Raw genomic sequence first — 15,199 nt, 5'->3', positions numbered from 1 at the left:
TTGAATCCTAAATTTTTCATAATTTAAATAGCATACAAGCATTAAAAAGCCACTTCTTTGGCCTCTAATTTGACAAGCATAGAAATTACTTTTAGATTTGAGAATTACTTCATGTGAAGCATCATTTGAATATAGAATAGGTCATAGGAATGACCATTCTTTGGGGGAGAGAGACATGCTTTAAAAAATATTTTAATTTAAGCATAAATGAAAACTTTATGTGTTTAATCACTAAAATTCATTACAGAGCTTCAATTGCATTAAAGAGCCATTCAATTGAATACTTCTCAAGCTTGAGAGGGGTTGAGAAGTAAGAAACATTTAGAAATTAAGAAAAGACCATAAAATCACGCTTTACCTCTTGTTTTGCTTGATTCTTTAGTCATTGGAGAGGCCCCCAACAAATCAATTGGTATAGTATGTTGATGAAGACTCCAAAGAAGGTTGAAGAGAGAGATAAGCTCCAATCTCTCCAAATTGTAGAGGATTTTTAGAGGATAATAAAAAATATCATTATTTCAGTATAATACTGGCATGGTATAGTTTACATATTTTTTTACAAAGGGCTAAGGATCTATTTATAGGTGAGGGAGGCCTCTAACCAAGTTCAACTAGTTTCTAGAATTTTCCAAGTTCAGTTGGCTGAATTTGGACAAGATTTGGACCAGTTTGGCTCCCTTTTTTATTTGGTTTGATCCAGGAGAGAGTAGAGATAAAAATATCTTATTATTTTTTAGTTTAAAACTCCTCGACACGTGTGAAATAGGTGCCTCCTTGAAGAGCCCCCTTCTCCTTACCAAGGTGTCAAAAATGTATCATTATACCCAAAATATCTCATTTTTTTAGTAATATTTTTTACTAATAAACCTTGTACTCAGTCAACTCTTCATCTTATGTGGGCATTTACGCATTTTTGGGTATTTTTCTTTTATAAATTGGATTTATCTCCTCCCCACACTTGGATTGATCCTATTGGCCCATAGGAACCTTAAAATGGACCATAATCCAAATTTTTTTGAAAATCTAGACCCTTAGGCTAAGGTCCTTTATACCTATTTTCAATTAATTCCATTTGCACATTGGAAAGTTCTTTTTGAATTTTTGTTTCAGGGGAAACCATTTTAGACACTAGGAGGATTTTTATATCCAAAAATATCTCAATTTTGGATTACCTCCCTCTAGACATTTTCTCTCTCCAGGCCAAAACAGGGTAAAACAGGATCTTTGTTTTATTTCAAAGAGGGGAATAATTATAAGATGAGAAAGGGAGGTTCTTACACTTGTACACCTCAAAAGCTGGAGGGAGGAATCTTACATCCTACCCCACTTAAAAACGGGAGATATCCTCATCTCGCAAACTAGAAGACAACTCTTTCCCTTAAGATCCAACTGATTCTGGGGGAAGTTCTTACACCTGTACACCTCAAAAGTTGGAAAGAGGAATCTTACATCCTACCCCACTTAAAAACACGAGATGTCCTCATCTCGCAAACTAGAAGACAACTCTTTCCCTTACGATCCAACTGATTCTGGGGTTCCTTATAATCTGGTCAACCCAACAGAATCCTGGGATAAAGATCCCTTATATAGAACTCATCATCACATAACAATTCATTCAGAGATCATATCATTCATATCCTTAACACAATAATGGTCCATTAGACCAAATATTTCATCTGAACATTCCTCCATGGGAATTTCAATTATACAGGTTTTTAATTTGTCATCCCTTAGCTTGATCCACTGGGTCAAGTGTTAACAGTAGCAATCTGTCAGCACAATCCACTAATCTCATAGTGATTTGTTGAAGTCATTATCGTCATTCCAGTTACGAACATCATCACAGGGACTCGTCCCATTCATCCTCATCGTGGTTTTGCTCAGCTTGTCACTTTTCAATCAAAATTCAGGAATCATCATTTTTCAATCAGAATCCAAATCAACTCATTAGTTCTCAACCAGATATTTAAAATCATATCAACCACATTCGAATTCATCATCTGGATAGCATTTTTGCTTATAATTTCAAGGTCTTAAATTTACTCGTATATACTCCAGTAAAGAGCTGCAGTTATACCCTTGGTATATACGAGTAGTCATGGTCCTTAGAATTATAAGGTAAATACCATCATGTCTAGGCCTCAAGCAAGGCAGGGATTCCATACAATTGCGGTACTTCCATCTGAAGACCCAATTACGTATTTATGAATCTTCATTCTGAATATCAACTTGTATGAATTTCATCACACAATTCCAACCTTTTACAGCTACTTCATAAATTTTTGACATTTCTGGCTTCTCGGTTGATCCACTTTAGCCAATTCGCTCTGATACCAGCTGAAAGATCCCTGCTCCCTCCGCGCAACGCATTCAGGGGTGCTAGTAGTTGGAGTAGCACTTCTTGTGCGGGGTAGGGTCCCTCACTCGGGGCCTCGCCCACGGATATCCAAACAAGAGACTAGTCCCTCGTGTCTTCCAAAATCGAACGCGAAAAAATTTCCCCCGCCCTGAAAGCACGAGCGATTCCTTCAGGATATTTTTAACGTAGTCAAGAGCCTTAACTAACTGGACTGATCCATCCGAACCTGTAAGTTCCAAGGTTAGATCAAGGAAAAGACTTGCACTTGGATCATAGAGACCAATGCTTTTTTCCTCATTGAGAGGCAAAGCCGTTGATTCTCTTCCATAGAACAATTTCTATCTGGGATTTACTTCATCTATCGTACCATAACAGAATTGAGTCTCGTTTTAGGGATCCATCAGTCCAGCCTAACCCCATCCAGTCCCATGGGTTAGCCAACCGCCAAACCACTGTAGTGATGGGGATCCAATTAGGAATTTGGTTAGGTTTTGTCCTGAGTACCAGGGAAAAGAGTTCCCAGGCCCCCTAGTAGCTGGAACTTCATGCAAACTTCAAGCTAGTTATACCACTTACACACCCAATATGAAATTTCTTGTTTCATAGATTCAGCTCACTTTAAAACAATCTTTTAATAAAATCATAGTATCACTGATCCTAATCCTCCAAAATATCCGGCTGAATTCTCATTTCTAATCATTCCTTCATCGGTGTACCTATGGCATCATTGGTACTAGAACGCTCACCACCTGTCCACTCAAGGGTCTTTTCGATAGTTTCTAGCTCATAGTACCCAGCAATATATTCACTTATAAAAGTCAAAATGGAATCTCCGTTGAAGATCAGCAAGATCAACCAACACATTCATATAAAAGAGCCATGGACTCATCCATTGAGGACCAACAAGGTCAATCAACCAGATCCATGAGCGGTTTCAGAAAACAACTCTTACTCCTTGTTCCAATATCTTCCTCGACACACGTGTGAGTATCTTCGGCGATCCGGAGCCCGAGCACCGTATGGTCAGCACCCTCTAGGATCCTTCACAAGTCACCTAGCGCTTCACTCATAGGCCGCTTCCTTGGTCCCTCATTCACCGTAACGGAAGCTCACCATTTAAATCAAATCGAGGCTGGTCAAGACCTCGGCCGACCTTGCTACGCGAGACGTCCTCCGTTGAATCTCCGTCAGTTGTTGCAACTTTATGGTATGTCCCCTTTCAAGGCTTTATATAGTTAACATTATATAACACCATTAAAGTGGTCGGATCCAATGAATAGAGTAGAAGCCTCTAAACAAATGCTGGATGACATGGATCAACAAATGAAAGCTATCCAAAAGGAGATCAAAGCTGCCCACAATATGCAAAAACACTATGCGGATGCTAGAAGAACTCAATAAGACTATTCAAAGAAGCAGATATGGTCTTTCTAAGGGTACTGAAAGATCCCTGTCCCCTCCGCGCAACGAATTCTGGGGTGCTAGCAGCGGAAGTAGCACTTCTTGCGTGGGGCAGGGTCCCTCACTCGGGGCCTCGCCCATGTATATCCGGACAAGAGACTCGAATGTCCGGACACGAGACTAATCTGGTGGTCATTCCGAAAACGAAACCGGGAAAATTTCTCTTGCTCGAAAAATGGGAACGATTCCACCTTTTTTATTTTCTTAAAGAATTTTCTAACGGGTCAAGAGACTAAACTATCCTTCACCTGATTAAACCAGATAGAAGGAAAAACTATCATTGACTTAATTTGAAGAAATCAAGGCTTTTTTCCTAACCAAAATCAGGCACAACCATTGATCTAGTCATTTGAGGAAATCAACGCTTTTTTCTTAACCGAAGTCAGGCACAGCCATTGATCTACTCATTTGAGAAATTCTTTAGGGTTTTCTTTAACTACTCGAATTCTAAGCGTATTCCTATTATTTCAATTTAATTATTAAAACTCCACTGATTCTAGCCTAACCCCATCCGGCCCATGGGTTATTAGCCACCACCCAACCCACTGGAATCGGTAAAACCAGACAATTACTCACCCACCCATAATTGAATGCCTTTCTTAACTTTTGCTTTCGAATATAGATACGCACACACTCCTCTTTAACACTTTAACATATAAAATAATCCATTGACAGTTATTGGTTAAAAATGACATAACTCAAAAATTCCATCCAATCCCTTGTTTCTCAAAAAACAATATCACTCTGGACTCTCCGTTGAGACCAACTGGTCAGCAACAACGAGATCCAGTAACAGATTACAATAATCATTTCGTCCATCATACATATCTTCCACGACATACGCATGGGTATCCTAGGTACCGCGAGCCCGTGCATCGCCTGGTCAGAACCCTCCAAGATCCTCCTTAGGTGTCCTGGCACTTCACTCAGGGACCGCTTCGTCAGCCCTCGGCCATCGTACGGGAAGCACACCATTTTTCAACCATACTAAGGCTACCTAGGCAGGCTTTGCCGCATGAGCCGTCCTTTGAACACTCCCCGCCAGCTATTGCAACCGAACTTCCCTTAGAAAAACATATACCAAATGCTCCCTCCAGCATTCTGGAGTAAGACAGTCCTTTAAGAAAACAGGGTTTTTATGCAAGTTTTCAATTTGACTTTCTTTTTAATACAATGAGTATTTCTTGAATCAGTATCCCCAAAACTTCTTGAACGGAATTCTGAATTTTATACCAGAATTCCTCGAATTCCGTAACCTTGATCCACAGATCAAATCGAAGGGTCTCAAACTTAGTTTCAGATTTGGCGGGAGTTTTGAGTGTATTTTTCTAAACTGGTCACATCTTCTTTCCTCGAAACTGACGAAAGAGTTTGGTCTTGGTTATAGTCTGATTCAAGGTTCGAGTTGGATAAGATTTTTTCTGAACTATCTTTCTCGAAAAGGTTTGATAATTCAGTTACTATTTTACTGAATTTCTTTCTTTGAATATACACTTAACTTATTTCTAAATTAGTAACGAATTCCAATGAGAAATAAATTTTGAATATATTTCGATCTCGATAGATTTCTTGAATTTTCTTTTTACAATCCGTGTGAATATAAAACGATAGAAATTTCTCTCTTAGAGTATTTAATTATTCATTTATCAATTACTCATAAAATTTAAGAAAATTCTAATTTTGATATAAAAATTCTTTATGCATCTGTTTATGCATAAAAATCAACTTCAATGGGAATAACACTTTTATATATAAAAAAAGAATTTTTTTAATGCATCTATTTATGCATAAAGATCAATTTTTATAAGAATAACGCTTTTATAAAAAAATTCTTTTATGCATCTTTTTATGCATAAAAATTAAATTTAATAAGAATAACACTTTTGCAATTAAAAAATTTTCTTTATGCATCTTTCTATGCATAAAAATTAAATTTAATAAGAATAACACTTTTATAATAAAAAGAATTTTCTTTATGCATATTTCTATGCATAAAAATCAATTTTAATAAGAATAACACTTCTGTAATAAAGAAATTCCTTTATGCATCTTTCTATGCATAAAAATCAAATTTAATAGGAATAACACTTTTGTAATAAAAAATTTTCTTTATGCATCTTTCTATGCATAAAAATTAATTTTAATAAGAATAACACTTTTGTAATAATAATAATAATAAAATTTCTTTATACATCTTTCTATTTTAAAAATTAAATTTAATAAGAATAACACTTTTGCAATACAAAAAATCCTTTATGCATCTTTCTATGCATAAAAATCAAATTTAATAAGAATAACACTTTTGTAATTAAAAAAATCCTTTATGCATCTTTCTATGCATAAAAATCAAATTTAATAAGAATAACACTTTTATAATAAAAATAAATTTCTTTATGCATCTTTCTATGCATAAAAATCTAATTTAATGAGAATAACACTTTTATAATAAAAAATTTTCATTATGCATCTTTCTATGCATAGAAATTAATTTAATAAGAATAACACTTTTATAATTAAAAAAATTTCCAGTATACATCTTTCTATGCATAGAAATCAATTTTAATTATTAATATTAGTAATATCCATATATATTTATAGGTGAATATGTACATGGAGTAATTAGAATATTTCTTTTAGATGCAAAAATGGTGGGAGTTACTCTTTTGGAATAACATAAAAATAAAATTTCTTTTCCATAAAATTCTGGAAAATTTTACCATAACCTCCTTTGTATGGCTGACCATTTCTCATTTTTATCATTCTTTATTTGACTTAAATTAACCCAAATCAAATTTATAGAACTCTAATCTACATAATTTTCTAAATTCAAGAGAGTAAACAATAAGAAGAGTTTAATTAATCCCTTAGTTAATCTTTCTAGGATTAAGAAAGATTAGAATGTAAAGAAGAGAAGGGGGTGGCCTTTTCATCAAGGCGTAGCATTTGAATTTAATTCAATTAACTGCAAAACATAAAAATTAAGAAAACCATAGATTTAAAATTTATAAATAAGTAAGAAAATTCGTAAGCTCTCCTTTGGATTGAGGGATTGAGGGTTCTACTCTTGTTTGAAGCAAGAGTGGCCACCAAATCACTTTGGAGAGGATTAGGCCAAAAACAATTGAATTATTAAGAAATTCAATGTAGATGGCTCAGGACACAAGAGTAAAGTAACAGTGCATAAACACCATTAAGCTTTTACAAAGGGGGAGGCTTCTATTTATAGGAAAAAGTGAGCCTCTAACCAAGCAAACTGATTCTAGAATTTTCCAGATCAGTTGGGTCAATTTTTGACCATTTTTGGGTCAGTCAGCTTACTTTTTGGATCTAGTTTTGAAATAGGAGAGAGGAGAGGGAAAATATCTCATTTTATTGATTTAAAATTGGGGGTAATGATGAGAAAAAAAGGTGCCTACTTCATGAGGGGAGATCCCCACTCTAAGGTGTCAAAATTCAGTTTTTTAATTGTTTTCTTTGGTTCTTAGTCCACTCTTCATCTTATGTGAGTATTTATTCATTTTTGGGGGGTTTTTCTTTTATTCTTCAATTTATCTCCTCCCTACATTTGGATTAATCTTATTGGTCCATAGGAACCTTAATCCAAAATTTTCAAAAAATCTTGACCCTTAGGCTAAGGTCTTTTGTGCACATTATAATTTATTTCTAATGCACCTTAGGAATTCTTTGTTAAACTTCTATTTCGATGGAATTTATTTTAATGAGAAGGGATATTTTTTCATCCAAAGATATCTAAAAACTGAATTATCTCTCTCTAGAACATTTTCTCTCTCTAGGCCAAAACAGGTAGAAACAAGATCTTTTATTATTCTGAAAAGGGGATTGATTACAGGGGAAGAAACTGGACATCTTGAGGGCTAGGGAGGAATCTTACAACCTTGCAAGTATCTCCAACGAGATTCCATGCTTGTAACCTCTGCTTCAACTCCAATTCATCCCATGCATCTCAGCCACAACCTCACCCTAGTGGACATTTTTTCCCACGAAGAAGCCTCATCTCTCAACATCATGATGTGAGGTCGGGACATATCCTCATGTCATGCCATGAAGATTCAGACCGCCAGCTCACCATGCCAATCATTCCATGGTGGTCATGGTGCTCATTCCGCCAACACAAGGTACAAACCACTTCTATCAAACTATTGAATAATGTTGAAGGGTACATGCCACTTCCAAAACCAATAGAGGCCTCTTCCATGTCGCCTCACTAAGTTGCCTGCCAATCAAGGCTACCCCAAGCTTCCCACCACTTTGTTATGTATCCAGATTATTGGTCTTGAACCATACCACTTAACCTCAGCCACACCAACTTCATGATGGATCCTTAACCATCCACACATTCCACCCCAACAGCTTTACCATCAACTTGGGCGACATAAGGATGCAATCACCATTAGGAAAGGGGATATGTTAAAACCACTCTATAAGTTAACATGGTTTCACCTGCCCGACCTATCGTAAATATCTTTGCCATCTTACCTACACAAACAGACACTTATCCATTATAAGACGATGCTGAAATATATAAAGCGACCTTACCATGTGCTTAATGTCAAATAAAAAATAATAACAGACTCCCTATACATAGTTTCTTAAGACTAGTAATAAAAGCCTAACCATTTTTAAGTTTGATTAGCCTAGTATGAAAACTTGTAATTTGTATATAAGTCATTTTAGACAATCAGCAACACAAAAGAATTATTCCCTTGCAATAGTTTACTTGTGAGCTCAATCCCTCTTCTTTCTTGCTTGCAAGCTATTGGATTCTTACATGCTAGATGAATGCTTGTTTAAATAGGTTTGATTGTAAGTTTACCTCTTTTATTAGCTTCTTCTTTCCCTGCCTTTTATGAGAGAGAATCATCGTGAAAAGGACCACCTCTTCTTGCCTCCATCTAGGCATAGAGAGCTCTCCCTTCACCCCTTTGGCAAAGGAGCATTCCGGTGTGACAATGGGGTGACAGCGTAAGCTAGCGCAACCACATAGAGAAGTTGCAGATTGCGAATCCAAGGCAAGACCCAACGATACATGCTTCGGCAAGGCAACAAGGCTCAGGTAAGCTCTTGACTTGAACACTCAATAGGGCCATAACCCACACTGAAAGTGACTAAGGACTTAAGGTACACACCTAATTATATAGTAATGTGTGTACCTTAAGTCCTTAGTCACTTTTAGTGTGAGAACTAGTCTCTCACTAGTCGCATAAAATGGTCACTAAAGAAATTAGCCCACCACCCAATGGCTAACTAGGCTATGGGAGAAAACTACTCACAAACATGCTATGGCTGACCAGGCTATGGTAGAAAACTATGTACATAAACATGCTAATAATGCGGTCACCGCACACCTTACAAGGCCATTTTGGGTTTCCCACCCTAGAAGCAACCACCCACCCAACATCATAATCCAAGGGATCATATTCTAGCTCCAAAGTTGCCAATCTAAGAGCGTGGGTCAATCTATTCACACCATAAGGAAATGATGCCACTTGGGGGATGTTCTCACGTTTGATGTAGTGGGGGAGGAGCTGCAGCAGCGATCATTTCTCATATACCAAATCGTATCATTGGGGGCCTCTATTTGTCCCATTGTCCCACTTTTTCTTAACAGCATTTGGCTGTGTGTTAAGGGTGTGCGGTATATCTCTTGGTTATGTATTGAGCCAAAGATGTGATACCATGTAAGAGGAAACAACATGTAGACATGTAATATATGAAAGATAACACATATAGATAAAGAATCTTTCATAATGTATAACGAGTATTCAAATCTCATAATAAAAGATACGAAGAACACAGTATTCTTTATACAATAGATGGCTAAAAGTGCTATATTTATATGCTCCTATAAAAGAAGCATCAATGACTAGAAAAGCACAATAGAGACCATGATCTATCATGGGAGACCTCAATCACCCTATGGTAGGTGCATATTGGGTCAATGCAATTGTTTCGTAATAGACTATGAAGATCATGGTCTATCATGAAAGCCCTCATCAATTACCCTATGGTAGGTGCCTATTGGGTCAATGCTATTGTTAGCCAATAATGGAATTATGTAACATACCTTCCATCTTGGCCCATCTTTCATGTCAATTCTAAAGAGTTCGGGTGCATATTTGAGTCCCGCAATAATTGGTTTTTTGAGTGTAACTCCAACTATTTTATGCATAGCCAAATATTAGAATATTGGCTACGTGTAGCCTATCTGGCAATATGCCAAACAACCATGGTTATAGCTCATAATAGGAGATGGACTTACATGAGCTAGCCAAAGCTTGGGCATTACATTACGAAAATGGATCATTGATTTCTAGGGAAGGGGTCATAGTGTGCCATTGGGCATGTGCAACTCTAATCAATATCCTTTTTTGCCAATTCTTGCATATGATTGACGTTTCTATCAATATTTACATCTCTTTCTAAATCACTTGAATTCTTTTGGGTTGACTACATTGTTTTGTGATACTTTGCCTAAATTTCTAAGACCATTGACTTTTTTATTCAAGTAAAGATACATATCTTTATAGCTAGTCCACAATTTTGAAGTTGCACTTTATTCTTTCCCTAATTATGAGCTTCCATTATTCCTTGAGTCACATTCTTTCTAAGATCACATCATATGATGGTGGAAGTTTGACCTTGAAAGTTTCACCATCCTAAGAGTTCTCATGTCCAAAACCATCATGTGAGGAGCTTTTAATTTAATCCATATCTTTTAGACATGGCCTACATCCCCAATCTAGATTTCTAGGGCTTGAATCACTCTATGGAGAATCAAACTTGAAAACTTTGAGCATTCCCATCAAAAAGAAACATTTGAGGAGTTTTGGACTTGAGTCTAAATCAATATAAGGAGTTTTTACAGCTATAGTTCAAAACTTTGTGACCTGGATTGCATCCTTCACTTAAAAACTTGAGGCCCAAATTAACACAAGTTTCCGACTTGAGTCCAAATCTTTTGGACCTTGCTTACATTCCAATTCTAAAGTCCTCATATCCTAGAGTCCTTCTATATGAAACCATGTGTTTTAGTTGACTCCTTTCCATGGAGTATCAATCCTAGAGTCCTCATGTCCTTACGTATGAAACCATGTGTTTTAGTCGACTCCTTTCCATGGAGTGTCATCAATGTTCCCACCTAGAAACCGCTAATGGAAGAAGTTGCTAGGGATTGCTTTGTTGGACACCCCCTTTCTTGATTCTTTCCCTTCTAATAATGGTGGTTAGGTAGGTTTACGGATTTTCTTAGACTCTCAATTCCCTAAGGATGTCATCCCTTCCCCACATACATGTTCTTTTTGAGTACTTGCTTGGGATATTCCCCATGCCTTCATTGACTCTTGATCCAATGGATTGATTTCTTAGCCTTGCCTTGTATATCTCCTTACTTTTTGTCGTGAATTGTTTGCTTTGAATTCTGCCTATGAAGCTCCCTCTTACATTTCCACAATCAAGGCTCGACTCAATGAGTTTTTGCACTCTCATTTATAAAAGCATAGACTCACATAACCACAATATATTCCACTTCCTCTTCAAGAGGCTTTCTTTTTCTTGTCTATATCAAGCATGTCAAGGAGAGGAGAGGTCATGACCTCTGAATTAATTGATGTATAGCTCCTTGTTTCCCTCATGCTACAGCTTTGCTTTACACAATGATTAGAACAACACCTAAATCATCTTTACATGTCATTCCATCATCTTCCTTAGGGTTGCCTCCTTTGTCTTCCATTTCTTTTGGGACACGACTGTCTCATTCTTAATCATCCGAATTGGCTTCCTCGTACTAACCCTCAATAGAGGTACGTAGTGTAAACTGGCAACGGGATGGGTGGTCTCCTCTCAGAATTGTATTATTAGTGAGCGTTATTGCAAACTCAGCTGCACATTTAGAACCTTTTGGACCTTGTTTTAGGACACCCATTGACGGTATGATTCTTTGTGCAATAACATTCCATTATCTTCCTTAGACATGACGATGAAGTTGCCTGTGTCTTCCACTTAATACAAGACATTATTGTCATGCTCTCAAGATCTTCAATATTAGCTCCCGTGTACTCACCCTCCAAAGTGGATGTCTTCCAAACTTGATTCCCAAAAGCCTTAAAAATGTTGATAACCACCACTCAGTAGCAAAACCAAGACGAGAAAAAAGACAGATCCAAAGGAGAGACTTCATAATATAAAAATAGTGTTTATGACAAAAGGACATATAAATTCAACTCAACCGAGAAGGCTGCATTGCAGGAAAACACATTTCTAATCTTCAAACAAAAATCATGGCTTCTGAAGAATTTGAAGAGCCCAAGCTTTCACATGGCACAACTTGAATCAGTCTGGTTTTGTTTTTGTTTCTGGAAAAATGTAGTAGTCACATGCGTTACAACCTGTCCAAGCACTACAGGAATCTGATAGACAAATGAGCTGAGAGGTGAAAAGATCTCCTGTACATCTACCAGAGGAATCTTTGCCTCACATTAACTACGTGGCCTCTTTCAAATACATAAAAAAAGAGGAGTAAGTTTCCACATATAACACATTAATGGTACAGCATAACACTAGACTATGCAAACTAACCCTCCAATTACTGCAGGCTATGTCAAGCTGACCAACCAGATGAGACCTCAAAATAATGCGGCCTTGCAGCCTGGCACACTTCTATTTAACAAGGCACAAAGGGAATTTGTAGGTGCAAGCGATCAAAGCACTACGTGTCTCACTAATCCCCCACTACAAGTGCAGTTGATCATTCTCATGCCTGTGCTGGTCCAATTGATGTTTCCATTGGCTTCAAATTCTTTTCCAGGCTGTTCAATGTGAGCATTACATGGGAACTGCTGTAGGACTCGACAGTGTACATGATGGTGTATTGCCATAAATTTTCATCACTTAAATCCAAGCTAGAGATCCACGATCATTGGACGGCTGAGGGCGACCACGTGTCGGGGTAGGGGGCCTCTGGGTATTCAACTCCTGCAAATGATAGCTACTAGATAAAGAAACAGCATGAAATGTTTGGTTTTGCAAATTTGACTCCAAGGTAGAAAGAGCAAGACTAGACATCCTCAAGGCCTCATTACCTGCATCCATGTATCTTCCACATGCCGCTCGGGTGAAGTTTCCGGTGACGTGATTGCAGGAGGTAAGGGATGAATCAGTTTGGGTACAACAATCAGATCTCGACCTAGAACTAAAATTGCTCCTGCATTATTTGCAGTGCCTGCAAACGCAAATGATCACTGATGACAAAAAGTGCATACTTGCTAGTTTTTTTTCTGTGGTGTTTTTTTTTTGGGTGGGTGTTTTTGTGTGTGTGTGTGTGGGGGGGGGGGGAGATGCACCATAATTTGTACTGTGCAAAAGAGCATACCACAGTAATTTGTAGCAGAGAACAAAGTGATGAGATGCCCTTGTGCAAAACGCTCAAAACCATCCATTACACACTCATGTGCTCTGATAATCAGCTGCAGGTCATTGTTCTTGCAGAACTCCAGAACTCGATCTGGCTGTGAAATCAGGAACATCAATGAGACCTAACATTAATATGCAGAAAAAACTGGCAGCTCTACAAGATAAACCAGTGCGTATGAATACACACCCCAAAAGTGACCAAGCCTGGACCTCGTGCATTTGGACGCAAGCCTTCAACACTGTCATTCTCTGTTGGATCAGACCTGAAACAATGCGTACTAGTGAAAACCCAGTTTAACAATGTTGCCAGCCTTTGATAAACTAATATGGTATAACTAACACCATAAAAGCTCAAAATAGAGCAGCAAATGCTAGGAGTCTGGCATACCACAGCAAATCCATGAGCACCACCGATCCCGTCTCCATGGTTATGGGGCGTTGCAGACTTTCTATCTGCCCAACATGGTTAATTGAACGACCTATCCCACCATGCATGCAAATTATTTTGTTTTCGATAAGGGCAGCTAAAGGCAACCAGTCAAACAACTGATTGATACGTCGCCAGACAAAGATCCCCTCCCTCTCACCCTGTTGACCCAAATCATCATGATCAAGGAAACCTATGATCTGTCTTCTAAAAGCAAAGCAACAACACTAAAGCACAGCAATGAGACGAGATCTTCATATGGAGCTAAAGCTTCTTCAAAGCTTACCATGCGTTCAATACATTCTATCCGGAACCCAAACAGCGCATTTATGTCAGCAGCCTCGTGATTCCCTCTTATCAAATGAACATTGCGGGGATATTCAACCTCCAAAATCAATGTAGCTTTTTCGGTCAGCAAGGCAAAACCTTTGAACCATCTTTCATGTCACTTGAATTACCATCAAAACACGATAGAACTCGACCAGAAAGCCCGACATTGTTGTGTATTACCTTGAGTGCCAAAAGCAGTGTGATTGTTTCAAGACTATGTTGCCCTCGATCGACATAATCACCCAAAAACAGATAATCAATGTACCTGAAACAGAAAATCATGACATCAAATATCACATGCTCACCCAGGAGAAAACAAACAGACAGATTAGAAACACACTGTAGAGAAAGCCCATATTTAGTGAAGATCCAGGGGATTGTTTTTGGAGCTTTCCCCAAGAGCCCCACAAGCAAAAGCTTTCAGAGAGATTCCTGATGCCTTTTCATAAACAGAGGTAACACATTTTCCTGCCTTGCACAGCACTTACGTTATATCTCCAGCTGTTGAGGGAGACCCATACTCGTCAAACAAACGCATGAGGTCACCAAACTGGCCATGCAGATCCCCAAAAATTTTCACTGGTGCCCTGAGTTGAAGAACACTGGGTTCCTGACCGAAAATTCTTTCTGCACTCTCACACAACTCCAAAATCTCGTCACAATCGAGGATGAACTGCCTTCGTACTGGCGGTTTCCAACCACGTGGCTTCAACAGCTGTGCAATGACCTGCAGAGATCCCAGTAGATAAAACTTATCCCACATGGATTCTACATACCAAGGACAAAATTGTACAGGCTTGTGCTTGTTACTTTGCATTCCTGGAACCAGCTTCTAATATGCCTAATTCAAGCACAAAAGCTATATGTGGACTGAAGGCTTGCCTTCTTGGGTACACTGTTAACAGACATCTGTCTATCCAACAACTTCCTTGCCGCACTGGCACTCTCTGGAGTTCCATAGCTCACACGACGTCCTTCATTCTCAAACTGGTCGATTGAAAGCTGCCTTACCAAACCACCCAATGCTCCTCCAGACTCTGCAGCAACCACCACCTGCAGCCAATCGCTACCCACTTAACTCCTGGAGGTTAACACCTGGAGGGTACAAATACATCTATTCGAATCTTTGTTTTAGTCATCAAAGCCAACAGTCGCAAATATATGGCTGCAATCATAGTGACGTAGCATATGGA

The 15,199-nt window shown here is 38.1% G+C and overlaps 1 protein-coding gene across 1 annotated transcript in view; it reads right to left on the bottom strand.

The window, feature by feature from the left end:
* Positions 1-11,996: 11,996 nt before the first annotated feature.
* The window catches only part of LOC147616679 (serine/threonine-protein phosphatase BSL3-like), a 43,399-nt gene continuing 40,196 nt past the window's right edge, over positions 11,997-15,199 (bottom strand). The window contains exons 13-21 of the mRNA XM_086777751.1: positions 14,889-15,059; positions 14,495-14,733; positions 14,187-14,271; positions 13,963-14,061; positions 13,638-13,837; positions 13,437-13,512; positions 13,209-13,344; positions 12,919-13,058; positions 11,997-12,811 (exon numbers count right to left, since the gene is read on the bottom strand). Coding sequence (XP_086633877.1) covers positions 12,728-12,811; positions 12,919-13,058; positions 13,209-13,344; positions 13,437-13,512; positions 13,638-13,837; positions 13,963-14,061; positions 14,187-14,271; positions 14,495-14,733; positions 14,889-15,059 — 1,230 coding nt within the window. The 3' untranslated portion in view covers positions 11,997-12,727. The remainder of the gene's footprint in view (positions 12,812-12,918; positions 13,059-13,208; positions 13,345-13,436; positions 13,513-13,637; positions 13,838-13,962; positions 14,062-14,186; positions 14,272-14,494; positions 14,734-14,888; positions 15,060-15,199) is intronic.

This window comes from Cibotium barometz, chromosome 38, assembly GCF_041138505.1.
Source record: "Cibotium barometz isolate CiBa-2024 chromosome 38, ASM4113850v1, whole genome shotgun sequence".
Classification (NCBI taxonomy): Eukaryota; Viridiplantae; Streptophyta; class Polypodiopsida; order Cyatheales; family Cibotiaceae; genus Cibotium; species Cibotium barometz.
The sequence above is the reverse complement of the archived record's forward strand: the minus strand, read 5'-3'. Positions and strand labels throughout refer to the sequence as shown.